Raw genomic sequence first — 25,594 nt, 5'->3', positions numbered from 1 at the left:
CTGGCTTAGTGGAAAATAAGATAACCTCAGAGCGGGATGCTCGCCAAGGCATGTCCAGCTGGAGCAGGGACAGAGGTGTCTGCCCAGAATCACGCTTTCCAAAATTCAGGTCTTGGACAGGCACCTCAGCCCACTCTGAAGCACCTCACCCACCCAGCCACTTACAGCTCCCACTGATTAACACGCCCTAAATAAATTGCAGCGACCATCTGTGCCTAAATAAGGACCCGTGTCAAACTTCAGGCACCTGTATTTAAAACCCACATCTCCAGTTTGTACGTTTATTGGGAGGGGAGGAGCTGTTTTGTATGAAAACTCGGGCTGTGTGATTGCTGGTTGTTGGCAGGCACCAGCAGCATTATTCCATCACCTTTCAGGAGACGGATGCTGAGCAGAGCTTAGACGGGAAATAAAATCGTCCCGCTCCGGCTGTCAGAAACATTGGACAGCCGAACATCGCACGTGAAACACGGGAACTAAGCGAACACAGGGATCGTTGGGGGAAGGGAACTTTCTGCTAAGATCGTTTCAGTCACATGTGGGGAAGCAGGAGAGCGTTCTGGAGACAGAGACGTGGATGGGACCGCGTGAGAGGGGCCCACACGTTCAGGAATGTGTGCTCTGCACATATCCCAGCGGGCATCCAGCACCGTCCAGACACAGGTCTGAGCCCCGGAGGGGACAGGATGCCTGGCTGCCCTCAGTGCCAGTCGAGAAGTCCTCGTGCCTTCAGCTTCGCTTCATTTCAGCAAGTGACTCAGCTGGTCCCGCAGGTTTGATGACTGCTCGACACTGGGGACAAAACAAGAAGAGGCTGACAGTGAGATCTGATCCCCAGGGAGCACCCAAGGGACGGGAAGAGAAATCCCGGGGTTCCCCACCCCACCTCCCCGTGCCCACAAGGCAAACCGCACTTCGTGTACTCGTGCACGTTAAGGAAAGAACCAGAAGTTTTAAGTAAAATCATCCCTTCACCCAAGTTCTCATCTCCTCACAGTACTGACCTTCAGAGCAGTGAAACGCTATCTTGCTGGGCCAGCATGTTTCAAAAGCAGCTGCAAAAACCTTCCAGCTGCATTCGCTCCCCCCAACATCCCATTACTCTTTCCTTTCCCCATCAACCTCTACGTGCTGTTTCCCACGTCCTCTCGGCATTCCCTCCGCTAGGTACTCACTTCTTCTGAATTGCTTCCTGCCTAGATGAGAAAAGGAGAGGAAAGAGCATTAGAAAAGCACAAATTGCAGCAACATCACTCGATGGTGATGAAAAGGGGCTCAAACGAGGGCTCAGGAGCCCAAAAACCCCGACATGTGTCTGGATTAAGCCCAGAGCACAAAGCAGAGGCTTTAACTTCTCCCCATTAGTCCTAGATGCATTGCACATTCTTAGTGGAGACCCAGTGGGTGGCAAAAACCTTATAAAGGGACAGGGCTGAAGGGCAGCGCTCAGCGCCCCACAGAGCAGGCGGTGCCCCCTACTTACTGGTACTGCAGGTGCGTGGTTATTATGGCCATTTTCCTCAGGCTCTGTGGAAAACAAGACCAAGAACGAACGTTTGGCTCGGCAGCGGCTTTGCTCCCCCCGCCACGCGCAGATCTCTCATTCCGGGGCCCCCGTCCCCAAAACCCTTCTCCCCTATTTCCCAGCAGTGTTGCAGTGCCAGGCACAGCTTACGTCCTCCGAGTGCAGGATGGCGTCCTCCTGCAGCACCATGTTCCTCGCAGCCTGCCCCAGGAGCTACAAGACAAGGACAGCGCTGCCAGACCCAACCCCAACCCCAACCCCAAATCCAACCCCAAACCCCCACAAAGGGCCAGGAGCTGCCCTCGGGACTACAACTCCCAGCATGCCCCGCGCCCCGCACACACCTATCAGCGCACACACCCCTGCCGCCTACAACTCCCAGCATGCCCCGCGCCCCGCGCCCCTGCAGCTCCCGCGGTCCCTCCGCCCTTCCCCGGGGGCCCCGCGGCCGCGCTGCATGCTGGGACTTGTAGTCCGCCGGCCCGCCCGCCGCTCACCTCGGCGCTGCGGGAGCCCTTCAGCACCTGCTTGGTGAGGGCGATGACGTCAGTGCCGCAGCTCGTCACCTTCTCGGTCAGCAGCCCCTTCACCGAGTGCCCGAACCGCGCCTGCGCCTCCGCCGCGCCGCCCGCCGCCATCTTGCCCGCCGCACGCCCCGCCTGCGCCGCGCCGCTACGGGCAGCGCTGAGGGACAAAAGAGGCGGGAAGGCGAAGGGCGGAGGGGGGGTGCCCAGTGCTTACCAGTACTGACCAGTACTGACCAGTTCTAACCAGTCCTAACCACTCCTGCACCATATTGCCCAGTGCTGCCCAGTATTGCCCAGTGCTGCCCAGTACTAACCAATTCAAACCAGTCCTACACCATAGTTCATATTACCCAGTACTGCCCAGTATTAACCTGTACTAGCCAGTTTTGCACCATATTACCCAGTGCTGCCCAGTACTAACCAGTTCAAACCAGTCCTGCACCATATTACCCAGTGCTCCCCAGTACTAACCAGTTCTAACCAGTCCTACACCATATTGCCCAGTGCTGCCCAGTATTGCTCAGTGCTGCCCAGTACTAACCAGTTCAAACCAGTCCTGCACCATAGTTCATATTACCCAGTACTGCCCAGTATTAACCAGTTTAAACCACCCCTGCACTATATTACCCAGTACTGCCCAGTACTAACCAGTTCAAACCACCCCTGAAACATATTACCCAGTAGTGCCCAGTACTAACCGGTACTCACCAGTCCTGCACCATATTGCCCAGTGCTGCCCAGTACTAACCAGTTCAAACCACTCCTGCACCATATTGCCCAATTCTTCCCAGTGCTGCCCAGTGCCCCAGCCCCTCAGACACCAGGAGGGTCTCGCAGCACGCCAGCAGCCCCCAGCCCACCCCAGTCCCTGCACCCAGAGGAGCCCCCAGGGCCTCCCCCCGTACTCCCAGCCCCTCCGCCTTGTCCCCAGCTGCGGAGCTGGCCTGCTGCCCGTCACGGCCGGCCGCCATCCCCCCGATAAGCAGCCGAACCCATCCCAGGGTCAAGGGGACTCTGCTGGGCGGGTATAAAGGAGAGGGGGCTGCACAGCCTCACAGCCACCCCACCATGCTGCCGCTGGCCGCCCTGCTGCTGTGCCTGGCCCTGCTGTGTGCCTGGGGGCTGGCACGCCGCCGGGGTCCCATGGGGACGGGGACAGGGACGGGGACGGGGCGGCTGCGGAGCCTGCCAGCCCTGCCGCTGGTGGGGAGCCTGCTGCAGCTGGCCGGGCACCCCCAGCTCCACCTGCGGCTCTGCAGCCTGCAGGGTCGCTACGGCAGCCTCTACGGGCTCTGGATGGGCTCCCACTTCGTGGTGGTGGTCAACAGCTACCAGCACGCCCGCGAGGTGCTGCTGAAGAAGGGGAAGGCTTTCGCCGGACGGCCCCGCACCGTGAGTCTGAGGGGATGGGTTTGGGGGACCCCCCCCCCCGCTGCAGGGCGAGGATGCTGCGGGGCTTCCTGCCTGACCCTAAAGCTGTGTACCCCGTAAGGTGACCACGGACCTGCTGTCCCGCGGGGGCAAGGACATCGCCTTTGCCAGCTACAGCCCCCTCTGGAAGTTCCAGCGCAAGCTGGTGCATGCCGCCCTCTCCATGTTCGGGGAGGGCTCGGTCGCCCTCGAGAAGATCAGTGAGTGTCCCCTGCCACCCCGCTATCATATATGTGTGTGTTTTCTGTCCTTATTGCCTCTCTGCTCCATCCCTGCTGCCCAAACCCCTGCTGGAGGTGCCTCCTGCCACCCCCTTGGCCACCCCCGGGGCTCACCGTCCCCTCTCCTGCCTCTCCTTCCCCCCCCAAAAAAAAAAAGTCTGCCAGGAGGCTGCATCCCTGTGTGAGACGCTCAGCGCCGCGCAGGACGCAGCCCTGGACATGGCCCCGGAGCTCACGCGGGCTGTCACCAACGTGGTCTGCTCCCTCTGCTTCAACTCCTCCTACCGCCGCGGGGACCCCGAGTTCGAGGCCATGCTGGAGTACAGCCAGGGCATCGTGGACACCGTGGCCAAAGAGAGCTTGGTGGACATCTTCCCCTGGCTGCAGGTGAGTGGGGACACAGGAGCTGCGTGGTCTTCTCCTGAGGGAAGAGAGGAAGGAGCTGGAGGTTGAGCTGGAGCTCTGTGCTGTAGTGGGGCTTTTCTCCCCCAGATCTTCCCCAACAAGGACTTGGCCCTGCTGAAGAAATGCCTCAAGGTCAGGGATGAGCTGCTCCAGCAGAAGTTCACCGAACACAAGGTGACGAAGGGGCTGGGACAGGGGGCTGCGGGGTGCTGGAGCTGAGCTGGGGGGGCTCAGCTGTGTCCCCTGGCAGGAAGCCTTCTGTGGGGACACCGTGAGGGACCTCATGGATGCCCTCCTGCAAGTGAGGCTCAGCGCCGAGAACAACAGCCCGCCGGCACCGGGGCTGGAGCTGACGGACGACCACCTCCTCATGACGGTGGGGGACATCTTCGGGGCTGGCGTGGAGACCACCACGACCGTGCTCAAGTGGACCGTGCTCTACCTGCTCCACTACCCTGAGGTAAGGTCCGTGCCCCGCGGGTCTCCCTCCTGCACCAGGGGCATCGCAGGGGGCTTTGGGGAAGGATAATGCCAAGAGAGATGTCAGGCTCTTGGAGCAAGGGCTATCAAGTTGTGAGGAGCACTTTGCTTCTGCCCCCATCACCTGCTGGTGGTGCTGGGTGCTCACGCCCAGCCCTTGCTCCCCTCCCAGGTCCAGAGGAAGATCCAGGAGGAGATGGACCAGAAAATCGGCCTGGCCCGTCACCCCCACCTCAGCGACCGCCCGCTGCTGCCCTACCTGGAGGCCACCATCAGCGAAGTGCTGCGCATCCGGCCCGTGTCCCCCCTGCTCATCCCTCACGTGTCCCTCACCGACACCAGGTGAGACCACCGAGGTCTGGGTGGTGGCGGCGGGCAGGAGCAGCCCCCTCACGCCGTGTTCTCCCTGCAGCATCGGGGAGTACGCCATCCCCAAGGGCGCCAGGGTCATCATCAACCTCTGGTCCGTGCACCACGACGAGAAGGAGTGGGACAAGCCCGAGGAGTTCAACCCCGGTGGGTTTTGTGCCCTGTGGTGTGGGGACACAGAAGGAAAGGGGCCAGGAGGTCGGGTCCTGCTTCTCCCCAGATGGGGAGCTCGCACCCGCCTTGCCCTGCTCCTGGTGGGAGGGACACGTAGGGGCTGAATTTGGGCAGGTGTCAGGCAGAAAGGGACCGATCCCTTTAGAGGATCCCATTATTCCCCTTGCAGGACGCTTCCTGGACGAGCAGGGCCAGCACATCCACTCGCCCTCACCCAGCTACCTGCCCTTCGGGGCCGGGATCCGCGTGTGCCTGGGCGAAGTCCTGGCCAAGATGGAGCTGTTCCTCTTCCTGGCCTGGGTGCTGCAGAGGTTCACGCTCGAGTGCCCCCCGGACCAGCCCCTGCCCTCGCTGGAGGGCAAGTTCGGCGTCGTGCTGCAGGTGCAGAAGTTTCGGGTGAAGGCCAGGCTGCGGGAGGCCTGGAGGGCGGCCTCGTGACGGGGACACCCGTGTGATGGTGGGGTGGGATGGGGTGGGGTGGGTGGATGCCACACAGCCTCCACCCTGCCTGCCTGGTGGATGCCAGGCTGCCTGAATAAAGCTGTTCCCAACCCAGCACGGCTCCAGCTGCTTTTTGGGCAGGTGACAGAGGGCACAAGCAGGTGGGAAGGTGCCTGAGATGTGTGGTAGCCCCAAAACCTCATGTGTGTGCTGGGCTGAGATGCCACAGCCCCTCCGCGTGGCTGCTGGGGGGAGAAGGTCTCCCCAACTCCATCCCTGAGCTGGAACCTGCTTCATGCAGGGAAAAGAAGGAAACAGCTTAAATATTCCTGCTGCTTTAGCTCCTGCCTGGCTCCCTGTGTGCACACATACAGGAGTGTGTGCCCATGTCTGCACACCCGTGTACTCACCACCGTGTGCAAGCACACGAAAGCACAGGGATGTATTTAATGCCCCCACACACGCGTTTTTATGTCCATACACACACGTATGTGCACGCACAGCTCCTCCCAGCTGGGACGTCAGCTGCCATAAAACGCCCCGCCAGGGAGGGCAGTGTGCAATTAGGTTTCTGCTCCTGGCTTGCCTGACCCTTTTTAATATTTAACCAGGCGGCAACACGGCTGCGCGACCCCTCCCCAGCCCTGCACACCTCCACGCTCCCTCCCTGCCCGTTTCCCCCCGCGATTTAACTCTGAATCACGGGGCTGGTATTCACAGCTGGACAGCTTCACGGGGCCGCTGTGTTTGAACACGCGGGTCCAAGCCCCCAGACCCCACCAGGCAGCTTCAGTTCAGCTGGTGGCAGCCGAATTCTCCTGCCACGAGAAATGGGGGTCCCTGAAACCCAAAACGTGCCGATCCTTGGTGCCTCGGTGCCCAGGACGAGCCCTCCGATTTCATTCAGATTGGGATCCAGTGACCCCAAACCGGGGCCTGGCTGTGGGAGGGCCGGGGGTGACCTCGGCAGCAGCCGCCGCTTTCCCTGCCAAAATAACCCTGCTGATGTAACCACCCGGGTCGCATTGCGTCTCTGCCCTCCGTCTGGGGCTGCTTGGGACATTTGCATGGGGGAAAAACAGGCTGGGAGTGCGCTCTGCATCCAAGGGGCTCAGGAGGCAGCTACGTGGGGCTACCGGGAAGCAGCGTGTCCCATCTCCTCCCGCTCCTTACAGCCTGCGAGGGAGGAACCGATGGCAGGAAGGCGGCTTTCCCACAGCTTGCCCTGAGCACCATGAGGAGGTGGCTGCCCCTGGCCAAAAACAAACCGGGAAATGAAAACAAACTGAGAACCAACCCCACAGCCCCCCCGGCACGCAGCGCACGGCGCTTGCACCACAGCCCAGGCGAGCCCCGGTGCAGGGCACGATTCCCATCTGATAACAGAGCCGGGCTGTGAGGGAGCAGGGGAAACAGCTCTGAGGAAGAAAAGGGAACGGTCATGGCCTTCTCGGCATGTCCCGGACGGGACGTGAGGAGGAGCAGGAGGAGGAGGATGGGATCCTTCAGAGGCCGGGAGGCAGGAAGCTCCGCGGGCCAGGCGCCGGCCTCTGACGCACATCCCGGGGTGCCGGGGAGGAGGCAGAGCCCGGCGCAGGCCGTGGCTGGCGTCACTGGCAGGCGCTCGGCAGAGGCCATACGTGCTCCTTCTGCCTCCGAGGAGGCTCGTCCCGGCCTCCTGCCCTGTGGCCATGGGCAAGGCAGAGGCTTGGCTGCACCGTGGCTTTCCTGGCCCCGTTCTGGGCAGGTGAGCCTGCCTTCCTCTTCTGGTCGTAGGGTTACACAAACACAGGCATTTCCCACCTCTGTCTAGGAAGAAATAATGTTTATGAACAGAAGGAAAAATACAAAGCCTCATACTCATTGAGGGGACCTCAGATTTTTGCTTTTTTCCACCTGTCCTGTCCCCACGCCACCTGCCTGACACCTGGGTCTGAAAACCTGAAGCACTGAGAGCACCACACTCAGAGTCCTGCACATGCCAGCTTTCTGCCACAAGAGCAAGAGGGGTGTAGGAAAAAATAAATAAAATAGACATTGCATTGTGGTCTGTTTGCTTCTTTCTGGTCTTTAAAAGCCTGAAGAAAATGGAGGAGCCCCAGAACGGGCACACCACTGCTTGTTCCTGATTAGAAACACCCACTGGCACTCACCTCGGTGTCCAGAGGACTGCAGCTTCTCCTGCCCTTAGTGAGAAGGCAGGAAAACAAACAGAGATTTTTGTCTTCTGGTAACAGGAACATTGGCAGAAGTTCTCCCACCGCCTCAGGGCCATTCCCAGGATTTATAGCAGGAAAATCCCACACTGTAAGGACTGATGTGTTATGTTGTTGTTTTTTTTTCCAGCTTCTTCCATGATGCGAGGCACAAACCTCAGTGCCAGTACGTGGAGAATTTCTAGGGGTGGCAGCGAGGATCTTTAATTCTCTTCTCAAAAGTGTGAGCAGAGCTGCAAGCAGCCAGTCCCTACCTGACTTTATGGTGAGCCAGCCCACCCCAGGGGTACGCTCCAGCTCTGTTATCCTCACAGGAGGCATCCAGAAACAAAGTTCCCTGAATCCAGACCAAAGTCTTTAATTCTTAAGACCACCCTAATACATGTACACCTACTGAAGTGCTGTTTGATGGAAGAGAAAAGCTGTGAGGGGCAAAGGAGCAAAGTTCTCCTACAAGTTGCCCTTTTTTTTTTTAAAGTCAGAAGTGTGTTTGTTTGTTTTTTTTTTTGTTTTTTTTTTTTTGTTTTTTTTTTAAGTTAGAAGTGCAAGTTTTACCTTCAAGCATGTAAAACACTGAAATAAGCACCACTTATCTTGCTCCATCAGCTGTATTCAGGTCAGTGCTACGTACCTCCAGTTAAAAAAAGCATCCACCAACTAAAGAGATCTTTTTCTTAACTCAAAAAATGATACACATACACACAGGCAAGTTATCAGAAAAGACATTATATTTTGGTTTCCACCTCATTTGAAACTGATTTTGGTTTTCAATCAATCAAATCTGAGTATGACTGAGTTCAGTTTTCAATTTTTTTTTTCCCCATAACAGTAATGATCTGGACGACCATAATTATAAAAGGGACGGGGAGAAAACCCAAGAACAAGATACACAGTCTGAATTGTGCTCTCTTCCACACGAGCACTCCAGGGAATGTTAGTTTCAGCTCTTACTTTTTTTTTTTTCCCTTCGGGTTGTTACTAACAAAATCTCTACCGTTTATTAAAGCAAAGCTACAGTAAATTTTCTTGCAGTCTTACAGCAGGTTTTCATATTACCAGTAGGACTCGCATGCATGGATTGCAGTCACACACACACGCTCACAGACATTATACAGTAGCCAGTTGCCACCATAAAAAGAAAAAAAAAAAAAAAAAGAAAAAGAAAACAGACATTCATTTCCTGTAAGTGGTCAACATCAGAATCGCACCAAACTTTTGGATTTAAAAAAAAAAAAAAAAAAAATACTGCACAGGTCTTCCACATCTACATGGTAAAGTCATCCCTTCGCAATGGACGGAGCTCTCGTCTCCATTTGTTCAACATGCATCGCTGAAGCTTGAAGGCACGCTGGCCAAAGAGAGCCCTGTTCTTTTTTTTTTTTTTTTTTTTTTTTTTGTCATCTTAACTCAAGTGTGCTGCTCTCGGGGTGCAAAATAAGGAAAAAATAAAGCCAAGCCCTTTTGCAGCACACCAGGAAAAGGTCATTCGGAGACCACAGTACTTGGCAGGCAGCCCAGCTGCCCTGATTCTACTTCTAACTGTGCTCTTGGAGGCATTGAACAAATACACTTGTCTTTGAAAATGACATATAAAGGCAAATTTCTGCAAACCCTTTCTTTTCAGACTGCTTGTGGTAGACTAACACTCCTGGAAGAAACTGGTCCTTCAGTTACCAGCTTCAAGTGGGAAATTTCCTACCTGCTGTCTTAAACACTGAAGCACCAGAGATTATAGGGCTGATGTGTCGAGGCGTTCATCAGCTTTGGGAAAGTTTAACACACACACACACAAAAAAAAAAAAAAGTTAAAATGAAAAGAAATCCACAATGCCTCAAGAGCACTATATCAAACCAGAACTCTTGGGCTACTGACTGCCGGCACTGTCAGAAGCTGCTGGCTTCTGGGAAGACACCTGGAGGTTGAAGCCTTATGGTGATTTCGTATCCTCCCAGGGTGAGATTTGCTGAGCTTTACTGATTGCGAGACAAAGCAGTGTTCTGGAAAAACTAAAACCAACAAACTCATAATAACCATCACCAAAATCACCATTGGGAAAGTTCAATTTGTTAGAAGGTCTCATTGAGAAACGTCACCCCCTGCCTCACAGAGCAGGATGGACATGATTAACAAAACCCAGAGCAACCCGTCCCCCACAAGCTGGGCCTTCGGGACTAGTCCCCGAATTACACCGGAGGGGAGGAAAACTAAAAAAAAAACGGTTGTATATCACCTTTTCCTCCTCTTAAAGTTTTAATCTGCTTATTTCACTTTTATTTCTTTGTGTTGTTGTTTGTTGTTGTTTTTTTTTTTTTACCCCCGATTCTCCCTTCCACTCTGCCACCTTAGCTGGGGGAGTTATTGGTACGAGAGTTTGGAGAGTCCTGCTCATTTATTGTGTTCAAGAGTACACACACCGGCTGCCGGGGCAGGTGGTGGTGGCTGTGTTCGCGGTGCTGCTCTTCCGCGGCATTAAAAAGCCCTTCCTCCTCGTCCCCGTGCGGGCGGCCGCTGCAGCTGTCGCAGAAGTCCAGGGGCCCATCCAGAGCATCGTCGATGAGCCCGTCGAACTCCTTGAGGTCGTCGTCGTGGTGGCCCCGGTTGCATACGCAGACCTCGATGCCCGAGTCGCCCGTGAAGCGGCGCTGCCTGCCCGGCGTCTTGTCCTTCGCGTCGGGGATGGCGCTGCTCTGCTCTAAGCTCTCAGAGCTGTAGCCTTTTAGCAGTTCCTCCTTGCACTCCGTATCCTTTTCGGGACTGGCCCTCTCCACTAGCTCAGCTCCCGTGCTGGTGCCACCACCGGGCTCCACGCTCTGCATTTTGGCAACTGCTCGCTCGACCAGCGCGGCGGTGGAAGGCTCGGGGTCCCCGAGGCCGGGGGACCCGGTGTTGTCAGTACTGCTGTTATTGCCGCCGGGTGCTGCCGAGCTGCTCTGTGCTGGCTGCAGGGTTCTTGGCGTGTCTGGGATTGTGCTACTGCTGCCTGCTGGGACGCACTGCTGGTGTAAGGCACTGTATGGCGGTGGCGGGGTTGGCGGTCGGTTCACCACTTCCTCGTAGGGAGGTAGTAAATAATTTGGCAGAAACCCTGAAAGCGGGAGGCAAGGAGAAGTTATTTCGCGAGCAGCTTATCTCGGGAAACTCGTTATTAACGCAGGTCGGCGGGTTGTTTGTCATCTACCAGCCCCTCGCCACCAAACAGCTCAACGGGCTTCATAAGCGGTGCCAAAAATTAAACCAAAAGAGATGTTCTGTGCTTTACAGAAGAAACAATTGCAGCACAGGAGGGCACAGTTGCAGGAGGAGATGGACACAGCTGGGAACAGCAGCCAGACCTTATGGCTCTCCGGTCTACCAGGCAAACCTAACCGTACCCCAAATGGCCCCATAAACCACACCAAGGCGTGGCCTGTGTTGGCTGGAGGGAACAGCACAGGAGATAACCTGCCAGCCCTCTCCAACACTGGCTTCTCAGCTGAGTTTCCACTCTCAAGAGCAAAGATTTCACCTCACAGAGCTTTTTGTGAATATGAAGAGACACAAACTGTTACAAGAAACTCAGCATCGGGGCTCATGGTTGTTGTTTCAGTGGTGGATTCAGTTTTTCTGGTCTGGTCAGAATAAACTGGCAGTACCAGCAAGAGAAGTGAGTTCGTTGTACTTACAGACCCTCAGATCTAAGAAAGATTTTATTTATTTCATAACAGGCAACAAAATAGCCTATATAGACAGAACGGACTTAAACAATGGAAACCTTCAGAGATAGCACTGTAGTTTTCCACGCGTAATTGTGTATCCCTGGGGCTGGGGAGGAAAAAGCTGCTGGGGCAAGAGTTGAATGAGAAAAGCAGGTCTGCACATGCAATTCGACAACCTGTATAGGAAACTCAGCTGTGGCACCTCCAGTCAAAGGCTGAGGCTCCCCACTCCAGCGTAGCACAGCAGGGCACTACGGTCACGAATCGATGGTGCTTTCCCATCCCCTCCATCCTCCACAAGCCCCGGTGAGGCAGCAGAGCTGTCCCCCACCTCCCGCTGAGCCCAAGCACTGCTCCCCAGGGCCTCTAGGATAAGCGACGCGAGGTACGTACGTAAATAGAAGGGCAGGGCTGAGTAGTTGTGGGCTTCCCGGTACGCGATCAGGTTGATCTCATGTTGCCGCTGCTGGGCCTGCAGCCGGTGCTTGGTGCGTCGGTGGTGGCAAACACAACAGCAGCTGAGAATGATGATGATGGTCCACACCAGCCAAAACCCTGCAGGGGGAGGAGAGCGAGACGTTAGCCAGGGCGCAAGAGCCACGTCCAACCCTGAAAAACCTATAAACGTGATGGGGAAGATCCCTAGGGAGTGTAGATCTGAACCCCGTGCCGCTCTACAGGCAGAAATACACGGATTGGGAGGTTCTGCACGTGCCCACCTGCATAAGGGACTGCTGCTCTGGGAGCCTTCGCTGATTTGGGTGATTTTGTGCATGTTTTGGTACAACGTGGAGCACGCTTGCTAGTCACAGCTCTGGAGGAGAACAAAATAATGGAGCTCTGGCTCCCCCGCCCCCAAAACCCATCCATCCCACCCCTTGGAAATCACTTCTTTTGGCAAGAAACATAAACAGGTCTGTGAATAGCATTGAATTTGACTCCCACAGCCACTTCGGTTTGAAAATAATAATCAAGACACAAAAGACACTCTGCAGATTGACCACAGAAGAAGAGAAAAACCCCAAGCACTACGTTGGGCTTTTGTTTGCGCTGCCCTTTAATTTCTAGCCCAAACCCTTCATTGTTATGTTTAACAAAAACACGCTCTTTTTACATAGACGTCTCAAAATATTTTTAAAACTTATTTTTGCATTCAATGCCTTAAATTACCCGGAATTAAATTAATCCAGCCCCCCCACACCGAATCCTCAAGAAACCCAACTTCTGCTCTGTTTGTGGCCGCGGCGGGTTTCTGTGCGCTGCCACAGGACACGCAGTGCTCTTTAAAAGGGAATTTAACATGAGTGCTGCCTGAATTTTCTCCAGTCCTGCTACAATGCCAAGTAACTCTCCCCCCCCCATGCTCTTTAAAGCTCCCTTCCCGCTTGCATGCATTAGAAATACGGCTCAGAGAGATAGCAAAGAGCTGCACCGCTTACACCAGGTTAGGGTTTTGCCTCCCGCAACTGCAGCCCGCAGCCCTCTCTGGCTCAGAGGCATCTGTAACCTTTATCATTTTTGAGCTTGATTTTCGCAGCTAAAAATACCGGGAGAGTTCCTCCTTTATAAACACGAGGCCTGGCAAGCGCTCCTCAGCAGAGATCACAACACAATTTTTCTCTTGGTGAGACTTCTGCCGTTCTTTATTAATCCCAAACACACAAAATCAGTGCAAAAAAAAACCAAAAAACAAAAAACAAAAACAAAAAAAAAAAAAAAAAAAAAAAAAAACGTTTTCAAGGGGGTCATTCTGCCCTGTGGGGTATCAACCTGCTTTTTTTCTCCCTAATAAAAACCTCTGGCCTGGCTTCCCACCACCGTGTTTTCAGCATCCCCTTCGGAGTCAGAAGTGTTTTCTCTGCTCAGAGCTGGGTGGGGAAAGGTGAACAGTTTAGGAATCCCAGGAATGAGAGGAACATTGCTCCGTCTCAGGACAAAGTGCAATCAGGCCGTATCGCTGCTCTCGGAGCTGTGTGCAGGTGAGCTGGATGTGCTGCACCGTGCCTTGCAGCGTTTTGAGCAGGGACTCGCACCTCCCTGTGTCGTAACCCGAATTTCTCCCTGCATTTTGGCACAGCAAATCGAAATCTCCCTCTCGCCTTGCACAACCTGTTTCTCTAACGAGCTAGGCTCTACCTTGTACCCAAATTTATCAAAACTCGCTATCAAATAAAGGCCTTGCATGCTCCTTTTTATTTGTCTACTGCCCTCCAGGCACCCTCTTGTTCCTAAAAAAGCCTTTTTACACGAGTTACAGGGATCCTTCAAAGCCAGGCGTTTGCAGTCACCGTCTTGCAGTTTGAAAACTCCAAAACATTTTTATTTTTTGGTGAGGGAAGAAGGTTCCTTGGCCCGTGCTTGCCGAGGAAGCAAGAACAACTCCTCAAAACCAGGTCACTCGCACAGCACGCCACCGTGCGCCGAGGCAGGCCTGCAGCTCATCTTCCAGTGCTCCCTATTTTCAGAGAGCGATCCGTGATCCTCCGCTCAACAACAATGGAAAATTACGCCCGGCTATCCAGGGATTTTAGCTAGTTATGAAAACAGATGCTTTTTAACACGTTTTTTCACGTCCTTTCCCAAGGACTCTGGAGGCCGTGGTAGCAGGCAGCACTTAGTTAGTTAAGATGTCCTGGAGAAGCGCCACTGTTAAGCAATCTCAGCTGTAGCCGCCGAATTTTTCTGCAGGGAATAACTGCTCCCACCCAAGCCTGCATCCAGTGGATTAAAAAACTCTTTCTTTAGAAATCTCCTCGACCCAGTCCAAAGAAATCCCGAAGTGCTTTGCAGACAAACTGACGGACAAGCTCAGGGTAGGGGTCAAAGCAAGCTCAGCCATCGCTGAGAAGACAGGCAGCAGCTCTGTAAACAACAGGCAGGAACAGCACACAGCACTTTGGGCTAATAAATTAATGCTGGATCCTACTGAAACCGCAGGTGGCATTTTTTTAAGTAAACAGCCCATAATTTACTGGGTTGCAGTCTGGTCAGGGGGCCAGGAGCAACACCTCCGTGCTGGTGCCAAGGGTCTCCGGGCGTGCTCGCGACCACAAACGGACGGGACCTGGTGTTTTCATGTGAATTTCCAGAAAAAGAACCCACTAATACCACGCTAGTGCCTGGTTTCATTAACCACGGACGCTTCCTGGAGCTTCTAGGAATTGCTCAACTCCTGACTCAGCACTAGCCCTGGGCTTTGCCTGGGGGATCGCAGGGGACCGGCGCTGCGTGCCCACCACTGCCGCTTGCTCCACCTGGCTCCTGGCTTCTTCTCCAAGGGCTTTGTCCCCACCTTGCCACGCAGCAGCACTGGGAAGCTGCTCACCTGCTCGAGTCTGGTTGTAGGTCTGGTTGCAAGCCCAGCGTGGTGCCGGGAGCCCGCAGAAGGCCCCATACCGTGCCCTCGCCAGGAGGCCGGGCACAGCTGCAGAACCCAAAACCTGCAGAAGCCCAGCAAATAGATAGTCCAGTCATTTATTTGAACTCCAGCTGCACGTAAAGGCCCAGTGTAAATATTATGTCTGAAAGTATGGAGAGAACAGTGAAGATGTCCAGGGCCGAGCTGTGCATTCGCACACCTGGTGCTGCTCGCCTTCCAAGTGAGCAGCAGGGAGGGAAGCGGAGCAGAGCGCTGGCCCACGCAGCTCATTTGGCAAGAGGGGAAGGAGGGGAATTGCAAATCCATCCAAAGACAACACGACACGAGCAGGGAACGTGGAGGCTGAGCACTGTAACGGTACACGCTAGCACCTGGCCCGTGGCAAAAGCAGGCACCAGCTCTGCTTCGTGCCGAAAACGGGTGAGATGTGCAGAGGCAGCAGACGTCTGGCATCAAAAAGCCTCCAAAAGCCAACTAAAACTGGGCTTCCAGTTGCTTTTGTTGTCCCCAAAAGCTTTCCCTGTGCTCTTCAGCACGCGTCTCCTGCCCATATGGACAGGAGCTGGTTTCAGCTGTACGGTGCTGAGCTGTCGCTGCGGCCACTGGAAGAGGAGGAAATGTTGGGAGGCAGAACCGGGTCTGGCAGTAATTGTCCCATTCGAGAGAGAAGCTCCAGGGGGCATTTCCCACTGCCAATCTGTTTGTGACCACAGGAATCAAAAGCTCACTGAGATCAGAGGGGGAGACTGACAGGCAGAGAGAAAAAAGGGTCTCTGGGGAAAGAACTGCTGCTGGTGGACACCATGGACAGAAGCGATGTTTGGAGCTGAGCACTCCAGGATTGTGAGATTTCAAGGCAATTTCAGGCTCGCCCTTGGTTTATGGAAGAGTCAGAGGTTGAAATGCTCTGCAGTCCAAAAAAGGCTGAGAAGTGCTGAGTTCTGAGAAGCGCTGCTGTATTTTCTGTCAAATTCACTGGTGATGCCAATGGGTTGGTAATGATGCAAGCAAAGAGGGACTCAGACACAGCCAAGGAGTTGACTTTTGCCAAGAGATTTCCCTGCCAGAGCATCAAAAGCTTTCATAAAAATAAAACAGAAGAACCAAGCTCTTACCAGCACCACACAGGCTCGTGGAAAAGCTGCAAGCTCTACGTGAGCACCAAGCTCCGAGGATCCAAACAGGAGCTGCAGGAAGACCTGCAAAGAGAATTGCCTCCCAGGGAAGTCCTCTCTCCCATCAGAGGTCACACACTGGAGATGTTTTCTACCAGCCATGACAGAATGTGCCAGCCCTAGAGCTTCAAAAAAACCTGCGGCACTGATCAGTTTTGCCCAAATTTAAGAATAATTAAGAATAAACCACCTCAAGGGTAAGAAACAGAGCATTCTCTCCCTGTGAAAAGTGGGGAGCAGTGTTCAGCCCGATGCCGGGGAGGACATGTACTGTGCTTGCTGCCTGGGATGCTGCCATCAGCAGTCCCGTCGAGGGAAGCTCCTTTTATCCTGTGCAAAATGGAAAACATGTTTTCTGGAGCGTTCCAAGGGTAGGAACAGAGAAATCTGCCCTCAAGTTCACGGTAAACTTGGGCAAATGCCATTGCTCTATTGGCAGGAAGTCCCCTCAAAGGGAGCCAAAATATACTGCAAAGTGTTTTTGTGTCTGCCTGACAAGCATCTGGGTAATAGCTTTGGCTTCACGAGAGCTGGTTCTAAACAGAAGAAGAAGTGGGACAGTTTCATTGACTAAAATGTGATCTCCCAAATAGCGGCCTCACAGTTGGCCATGCCTGGAAAAAGAAATCGTCTCTCCCAGGGCCAACGCTATCATCAAAAACAGGAGAGAGATTTAATTGGTACCACAACGCGGATGCACTTGGGTTTTATAGTGTCCTTGGCACGGACACCGTGTCGTCTCCTGCCTCTTCAACACGAGCCCGCGTGAGTCAACGCTGCTGCTCAGGAATGCGAGACGAGGATCCAGGCCATAGGCCTAGGAACATTTTAAAGAAAAAGAAGGCCGCTGAACGCCCAGGTCCCTCCAAGCCTGTCTCTTCCATACCTCCTGCCAGCACAAAGTCGCCTGCAACTGTGCTTTGAGGTGGTTTTCAGGGAACCGGCGCAGGTTGAAACTCATCTGGCCCAACCAAATAGCAGTGAGAGAACGACCGTGACTGTCAGTGACAGCTTTGTGTCAATTTAAGTCAGCAGAACTGCAGCCCCAGCCCAATCACACTGCGGGAAAGAGTTATTGAACTGCAGTGGTAAAAGGAAAAAGCTGAAGGCGACATCTCCAGCTCCTGCTCACTGGCTCCCGGACTGGTGACTCGTGACAGAAGGTGATGGACATGAACTGCAGCTGGTTTCTAGCTTTCAGAAGAGTGGCCAGTGTACACAGTACGTCCACTGCTGTGAGATAAGATGGAAAAAAATGTGTTTCAGAAAAATCCTTTGCAATGAGAGTCAACTTGAGGCAGTAAATCTGTAGGCTGTTGTTACGTCTCTTCTGGGGAGAGCGCCTTTGAAGAACAATTGTTCCTGGGCTTCAGAAGACTTTTTTTTCATCCAGTCAATTCTGCTGTAAGAGATGTACCCCATCAAGACCTTTACATTGGTAAAATGCACATTAAATATTGGTCTAACATATACCAGAGAGAAACATCCAGTTGAGGCCGTGTCCAGTTAACTTGGCACCAAGATGTGGAATAAGTGATAGATCTGGGGATTTGGTGAGGAGCTGGGCTGTAGGTGCAGAGATGGGGTGAAAGAGCAGGGGTTGGTTGTCTTGCCTTTTCTTGCTTTTTAGCGGGTAGAAGTAGCCCACATGGGGTGCAGGTCAGGATCTGCACAGTGAGACTGTGCAAGAGAGATTGCCTTCTTTGTGTAGGAGAACGTCACCACCCCAAAACCAGCCTAAGTTGATTTTGCTGTGCGAACGAGGCTACAGAAGTACAAGAAAACAACTCCCCACTAACCCCAATTTATCATCAGTTTCCACATAGTTGTGACATTTGTTTTGTTTGCTAGGCTTCGTAACAGCAGGGTCATCGCTGAAGCACCAGCTGAGGAGTAACAGCAGCCAGAGGTGAAGTTTCGTACACCTGAGAAAGAGAAAGCAAGCACAACCATGCAGGAGGCTGTGAGAAAGGCAAGAAACTGGGCAAATCCCCCTCCAAAAAATAGAGGACTCGGTTAAAGTGAAGGATAAGATAACACGGGGTGAGAAAGAAAACATGGGACCGATGTGTTATTTGACTGAGGGCTTTGGAGACTGCAGCAAAGTCTTTGGAAATGAATTCCTGTTATAAAGCTGACCTGGAACATGTACGTGTTACAGCAGTTGCTAGAGCTTTAGCAACTAACCGGATTCCTGCCAAAATTTTCTGGCAGCACGTTTTTTGGGGAAAAGAACTGTCTAGAGAGTCCAAGGGGAAGCGTGCAGAGATGAGCAAAACGTTCAAAATCAGCAAAAACATCAACTGTGCTGCCTGCAAACAGATTTTTTCCCGTACAACCCTTCCACTAAGGCCCAAATAGCCAAGACAGTTTTTGTCTTTCAGAAACAGAGGGGCTCAGTGTCACCGCTAAAGCGGCCAAAATGAAGCAGGAACTGGTACATCTGACATCTGAATCCCCATGCTGGTTTGTTGTGCAGTACTTTAACGCTCTGACTTTGAGGGGCTGCAGCTGAGACCGTCGGCGTGCTGTGACCAGCTGCCTGTCTCCATGCTCTGCGATTCCTGAAGCCCCACATGCTATCCTTCCAACCACAGCACATAAAATACCTTCTGCAGCTTAACTTGCTGTGTTGAGTGCCTCAGGAGCTGTCTAATTTCACGCTGCTCCTCATCAGGGCAAGGGGGAGACAAGGATGGATGTCAGGAGATCTGGACTTGGTTCTCAAAACACATTATAGGCTTAAACTTTGGAAAATCCAGAACTCCTGAGCCTTAATTCCTAACCGACAAAACGCAGGTAACTGCCTGCCTTCATTATTTTCTTTCTTCTAGTTTGAAAAGTGGCATTTGGGAACATTTAAGCAATAAAACACCCATCACGCCTGCACCAAGGTCAACATCAGAAAACTCCAGCAAATCACAAGCACATCATAACAGACCTGAATAAAAAAACTGTTAGCGAGCAAAACCCAGGGCTGCTGCTATTCTCCCACAACCTCCCCCTTGAGCACTGTGACCTCTCTGGGGAGCCCAAGGAGATTGTTAGGCTAAAACATGGAACCAGCTCAGCCACCATCCACCCAGACAGCTTCCCCTACGTGGGGAGATGCAACAGTGAAGCTCCTTCTCCCCTTCTGCTTTTCAAAACCCTACTCCATAAAAATTAAGAGACATACTGCAATATCCCCTCCTCTCTCCCCCCATGTTAACAGCTAGCCACCTTCAGCTAAGAACTAATCGAACCTTTACATAGCTATGAGACCTATATATAAAAACCTGGATATAGTTTTATTATTTGGCAACATGGCACTGTATTTTTTTAATAAGAGATGGGTGGGGAATCTGAACCAAGCTGTTATCTAATTTTAAACACAGGCTGTCCACCTGCTTGGCATATCATGTTCTCCATTCCTCCACTCCACCCCTTAACAAAATAATACCTTGATTTTGCATCCCATTCCATTACCCTCAAGGACTGGTTTATAATTACTGTAACCTTACTTGCTGTCTAGAAACGTTGAGGTCAGCTGTTTTCAAAGACAAAACTTCCCTCAAATTCTTAAATGGGGGAAAACGATCCTTTTTATGGGAAATCCTCCAAGTGGCCACAAGACAGGATCACGTTTCAAAAGGCATATCCAACAAAGACAGACCAGCTTTCTTTTCCATTTCAAATGCCACCCTCCTCTGCTTCTTGTCCCCACTAAGCTGTGGTGGTAAAAAAAATGAAAAATCAGGATTGAATTCAACAGGACAAGGAAGAAGGCCAGTTTTCAGGCACACAGTAGTCCTGGTGGTCAGAGAAGTTTCTGGGAGGAGTAGGAACTTCTGAAAAGTTACTCCAGTACATGCATACATTGGTTAAAGTCAAATCCTAAGAGAAACATGAAGCCATACTGAAAAGTTCCAATTTAACTGTTCATTAACCAAAATTTATTATTAACCTTTAAAAAGCTAATCTATTCCCTAGCGTGTAAAGCTGTTGCTCGCCACACCATCAGTTCACTGCTGTTAGTGAGTCTATTTACATAAATTATCACCTCAAAGGTCTTAGGGGTGCCTCAGCACACATACATACCCGAGATATTCAACAATCCCTGGAGCAGCAGAGCATTTCTGCAGCTGTGGTCGCACGCTCTAGAACATGAGTTTTCATTTAAAAGGACACATTCCTGCCCGCACCTCCACCCCCCACCCCAGAAACCTCCTTCTAGCACACATAATGGCAAGGCAAGCTTTGAAAACATTAACCAACTGTAAATCAATGCTGGGCATTTGCCCAAATTTGCAGCAAGCCTGCAAGAATAGGTCTCGAGTTTGCACCGTTCCCTTCATCTCAGTGCTGTATATGATGCTCTTCACTACGCGGGAGGAATGTGAATCTCAGTGCAGAAACCCACCTCCCCTGAGGAGCCGTTCGTCAGTGTGTGCCATTAATATGTTTACTCCACGCTCTCAGAGCAACTCGTGTGCTTGCCCTAGAGAGCAGCCCAAAACACTCTCCTTCCCTGTAATAAAATCTGTTTTTATCTTCCAAAACCTTCCATGATGCAGCCAGGCACTGCCAAATCTAAAAGTCCGTGCCATGCAGTTACAGTGAAAAGCAAAATCATTTCATTAGAAAGGCAGGGGGCTATTGTTCTGCCTCTATTGTTTGCATGCAATTCAATTACGCCTCGTTCAAGGCGTCCATGGGAGAAACATGGTGACTGCAGCAAGCATCAGTGTGCAGCTGTACTCCACGCTGTTGCTCAATTTAGATCCTGTTTGCCACAGAGCCTATAAGCCCCTGGATACATGCCTCCTTCCTCTGCATTCCCACCCACACAACTCCAAAGCAGGGCCTGACCTTCCCCGCTCTGCTTTCTCCATGCATCCCCCTTTGGTCCGAACAAATTCCAGACATCCGCCCTGAGCCCCATGCTCCGACGAGGCCGCACGTTCGGGCCTGTGCCTCGGCCTGCTAGGGTCCCCAGAGCTACACACCCCATCCTGAATCGTTTCTGCTGCTGTGTGGAGACTTCTGAACATAAACCTGCTGTTTGGAGACTCCTGAACATAAACCTGCTAAAAAAGGCCCACAGTGTGTTCAGCTCTTACCACTTGCACTGCCACAGCCAGGCACTAAAGGCCTGACACCTAATGCCTTCTCAAGAAGTCCCTTAGAGCCCTGTTTAATTTACAACCATGTCCTCCATGCTTCACTGGTTATACTCTGGAAAAGTAAAAGTGTATTTCCAGACTAAAGGATGGAGCATCAGCTATTCCTGTCCTTGGATCCAGGTAAAGTGACACTCTTTGTGTGTATAATACATTTCCACACAGACGTTTCTTTGAGAAAGTGAAACTGTCGGCACCACAGAGGGATTAAGTAGATAGCACAGTTACGTAAAGCTACGAGATACCGTGGGGTGTGGTAGGAAAATGTCACCAGTCTCTAATGTGAGGGTGCAACGTTCAGAGTTCCACATTTCCAAATTTCTGGAGCACAGATGCCGCCTTAGCTTTGGTTCCTGGCAGTACAGCATGTCAAGATCAATGTTCAACCCTTCATGGTTCCTACTTGGGAAAGGAAGACACTGTCCACCCAGGCACAACTCAAAGTCCACCTTTGAACTTCAGCATTTCTTATTTTCCTATCCCTTTGGCTGCTTTATCACAGTTTTGCTGACCTGCTTTGACCTGCCTGCTGCCCTCTGAAGAAACTTGGAAGGTACAATCACTTAACCATTCACTAGAAACATGGGTAGTTTTAAATGCCAGATTTCACAAAAATGTCCAGGAGATAAGAAAGGCAATGGGCAGTGAATGCTCCTCACAGCCCACAGTATTCAGCTCCTGGCAGCCCCCAAATTTGCCCAAGACATCCTCTACCCAAGGAGCTGTGCTCCCAACACAGTGCTTCCTTAAGAGAATAGACATCCCAGCCCTGCTCCTCGAGAGGACAGCTTTAAAAAGATAAATCAGATGTAAACTGTCATTCTAGCAAAGAACTAAAACAATAAGATGAAAGACACTGAATTAATTCCGTTTGAGTGTGTCAAACTCAAGAGTTGTGCGTGTTGGCATTGTCCCTCAAGTGTGGTTTCTCACTCGCATACAATGCTATTTTGAGTACCCTCAGTACTGTCCAAACCAGAAACAAGACCAAACAACAAATTTCCAGTCATGAATGTGGTAAGACAGCCCATTACTCCTCAAAAAGCAGGCAGTGCCCATTGTAACAACAATATTTCCCTCACTGTATCAGGTCAACGCCGGTTTGCGTTGCTGCTAAATGCAATGGCAATGCATGACAAGGGCTGAATACGACACCCCACCAGACACAAGCCAGACCTGTAGTACGACAGCCATGCAGATCAGGAAGGGAAGCCATACAAAACAGAAGGACTTACACCAGAGTTCATAGTAGTAGTTGCAACACTGGGATTGTCCACAACAGTGGCCCGTTTCACATATGTAACTTTGATTGTTGACACCCATGCAGGTTTCCTTGTCCTAAAATTAAACAGACACACTTTTAAGATGTTTTGTCAGTATCTTCTGTAAATGTAGTCTTTTTTTTTTTTTACCCAACAATCTGCAAGCAATTTAAGATTCACAAGTTACGGTCCTGGGAAATTTTAAAATACATAAAGAGATTAAAATACAACTAGGGACCACCAAAGAATATATTCCATAAATGACAGTTTTGAAGAAAACCCCATATCTCCAAACTCATGAGTTACATTGCTTTAGCACCTAGGCAGCGCTGCTTTCTTATCATCCCTTTCCTTTTCCATTAAAAGTTATCATGTTTTGGGAGCCAGGCATTCTCTTAAAGACGAGATATCATTTGTTTCACATTTTACACAATATCGCTGCATTACTGGGGCTGCACGCCAAGTGAAAAAAATGCATTCATAAACAGAACATTATAACTTGAGAAAAGACTGCTTGGATTCATTTAGATCTCAGTGATAATTACAGTATGTTCCTGCAAGATTCCAATCTAAAATGATTCCTTCATAATTAGCCATGTGCTTTATATAAGATCAGCATTCCTGTAAAACTTCTTCCTGGAACAGTGAAGTAGTCCAGGAGTAGAGCCAAATCAGCTGTACTGTATCACCCAGCAGGTCCTCAGGACACTTAAGATGGAAAAGGCGGCTGGTGTGAAGTCTCAGTCCCCCCCAGGAGTCCAGGGTTTCCTGCTAGTCTGAAAACATGGGTGGGACAATGTACAGAACATGAGAAAACAGAAGTCTTTTACAGGCTGTGGTGTGTACGTCTCTAAGAGGCATTGGGGCAACCTGGAAGTCAGAGGACTGTACACCAGCTCTTGGAAAACAAACAGATCTTAATAAAATACACTGATGATGCATACAAACCTGTAACAAAGTCTAAAATTATCACATTTTTTTCCACTTAAAATGTCTTATGAATAATGCAAAGAAAGCATGGGGAAGTTGACACTAACAATGTGTTGAAATAATTCATTTTGTAAGTACCATCTTTCAAATAAAAGATCAATAAATAAACCAATAAAGCCCAACAAAACCCAACCAGCTAGGATGAGCAGCAAATCCAAGGAGAGCAGGCTCTAGGACTGTACATCTGTGGGTCCCAACGCTTGCTGAACTGCACTGTTTCTGCATTGTATGTGAGTGCAACACAGCCCCACTTCGCATAAACCTCTACATAGTCACCACGTGTGCAAAACAAAGCCTCTTTCAAACAACTGAGCAAGGGAGCAAATGATCAGACAACTGAGCAAGGGATGAAAGGCAGAAGTTTCAATGCAGAAGAGTCCCACACTAAGTTCAGGCAAAATTAACCTACAAAGATGAGCCCGAAGTGCAGCAGGTTGAGTCTCAAACCAGAATTTGTACAAATTCCATAACCAAAACAGCTACAGCTTTATGACCTCTGTGACAAAATAATTTTTGGAAGGGCTTTGATATCGTGTGGACACAGTTTAGCAAACATAATTCTGCTTAAGATAAACCACTTCCCCTTCCACTACAGGACCCAAAGGTTCCCAAAAGCCTCTAAAAATCATCAGTGGGCTATCCTACACCTCACCGCAGACACAGCAAGGTGGTACCTGCTTCCCATTTCCAGGAGAACACCACTTTGCTGGACAAAATGGCCAGATTGCATTGCTGCACGTAGCTAAAGCAAACATTTCATATTCTCATCTTAAAACACTGCACAACAGAAGAAACAACATTTTCCTATAGACTAAGGAGCAGTTTTCCATCTCTAATTACAGTGTCTGATAGCAACTTCTAGCAGACACTGCTGAGTTAGCGCAGCATTTTCTGCTTCAGGAACACTGCTCATTCCAAAAACTGTAATTTGAATCAGGAAAAGAACTAGGAACAGGACACATCTCTTCTCTCATCTGTTCTTATTAGTTTATTTACACTTTTCCTCACTTTTATTGGCTTTGCAGAGTTAAAGCGACTGATGAACAGGATAGATTTTGGCTCTCACATCAACAGAATTGAGAAATTAAGATCCCATTGCAAAATTGCAATCCTGTTGATAATTCACAAGCCAAAAACTCACCAGCTGAGGTCTGCGGTTGTGACATAAGAAGATCAATGTGACATGTTGAACTAGCACACGAGTCACGTGGAGCTGGTGAGAGAACAGAGTCCCACAGTGCCATTTCAGGATCTCCTCCGCATCACAACACTGATCTGTCCTTGACCACCTGTGTTTATTCCCCCCCCCCTCCCCAAATTTGTTCCATTCAGCGTTGCCTGCTCCAAAAGGATACCAATAAGGAACACATTGGTCTTTTGGCAGCAGCAACCTACATCAGCTTCAACATTGCTATAATCTTCCTGCTTCAGAACTTGCAGCAGTCCTGGTTGCAGAGGCTCTCCTTCTTTTGGAGATCCAGTCTCAAGCAACATCCTGCTTTCCCATCCGAATTAAAATTCAAGACTGTGGTGTAAACTTACTGCCTGGAGCTTCTCAAATGCGCAAGCACCTGTACCTTTGAACAGGCTCGCAGTTTGCTCTCGGCACACGCAGTTCAGAAAGCCCAAGCTGTCAAAGCTCCTGTGGTGCGGGGCCACCAGCTTTGCTCCTCAAAGCCCAGGCAGGATGCAGGACTGGATGCCCTGTGCCAAGCATAGGGGTTGGGATGGGAATTCCCATAAGGATGGGAAGCTCCTCTTGGTGCAGCCCTCTGCCAGCCCAGCCACCAACAGGTTCTGGGAACGTGGAGCCGTCAGACCCCATTCCACGTGTCAGACCCAGAGCTGTCACCCTTGTTTCCAAATAGTTTCACAGAATCAAGGAATAATTTAGTTTGGAAAAAATCCCAGCAGATCAGGTGGTCCAAGCCCTGGCTCAGAGCACAGCTACCTCCGATGTTAGGTTACTCAACTCAGCATGGGGAAAAAGATAAAAGGTAAAGGCACCCAATCTTCAGGAAGAACAAAAATTTCAACGCAAGGAGAGCACTGCTCTGGGTTGCATTACAGGTGTCTCCCTTCCTCTTCCTCTCTGAGGTCAAGAACCATTTCTGCAAAATCTGAGCCACTGTACATTTTTG

At 51.2% G+C, this 25,594-nt stretch overlaps 3 protein-coding genes across 5 annotated transcripts in view; 1 reads left to right on the top strand and 2 right to left on the bottom strand.

Annotated features, from left to right (window-relative positions):
- Window positions 1-234: 234 nt before the first annotated feature.
- Window positions 235-2,163, bottom strand: BORCS7 (BLOC-1 related complex subunit 7). The gene is made up of 5 exons (XM_032191741.1): window positions 2,023-2,163; window positions 1,676-1,738; window positions 1,484-1,527; window positions 1,176-1,196; window positions 235-792 (listed from the first exon to the last, which is right to left on the bottom strand). The coding sequence occupies exons 1-5, from the start codon at window positions 2,161-2,163 to the stop codon at window positions 741-743; spliced, it is 321 nt and encodes a 106-aa protein (XP_032047632.1). The 3' UTR covers window positions 235-740.
- A 957-nt stretch (window positions 2,164-3,120) lies between these two features.
- Window positions 3,121-5,570, top strand: LOC116491607 (steroid 17-alpha-hydroxylase/17,20 lyase). Its single transcript, XM_032191725.1, has 8 exons — window positions 3,121-3,444; window positions 3,545-3,683; window positions 3,862-4,091; window positions 4,197-4,283; window positions 4,360-4,569; window positions 4,762-4,931; window positions 5,002-5,105; window positions 5,302-5,570. Exons 1-8 carry the CDS (start codon window positions 3,121-3,123, stop codon window positions 5,568-5,570), a joined length of 1,533 nt encoding a protein of 510 aa, XP_032047616.1.
- Window positions 5,571-10,083: 4,513 nt separating this feature from the next.
- WBP1L (WW domain binding protein 1 like) overlaps window positions 10,084-25,594 on the bottom strand; it is a 53,244-nt gene continuing 37,733 nt past the window's right edge. For 2 of the 3 annotated variants that reach the window (XM_032191654.1, XM_032191655.1), the window contains exons 2-4: window positions 22,437-22,539; window positions 11,879-12,040; window positions 10,084-10,875 (exon numbers count right to left, since the gene is read on the bottom strand). In XM_032191654.1, the coding sequence (XP_032047545.1) occupies window positions 10,133-10,875; window positions 11,879-12,040; window positions 22,437-22,539 (1,008 nt within the window). In that variant the 3' untranslated portion in view covers window positions 10,084-10,132. The remainder of the gene's footprint in view (window positions 10,876-11,878; window positions 12,041-22,436; window positions 22,540-25,594) is intronic. The other variant, XM_032191656.1, reaches the window with a different exon arrangement.

The sequence above is a fragment of the Aythya fuligula genome, chromosome 7 (genome assembly GCF_009819795.1).
Source record: "Aythya fuligula isolate bAytFul2 chromosome 7, bAytFul2.pri, whole genome shotgun sequence".
Lineage (NCBI taxonomy): Eukaryota > Metazoa > Chordata > Aves > Anseriformes > Anatidae > Aythya > Aythya fuligula.
This window is presented reverse-complemented; position numbering and strand designations above follow the sequence as displayed.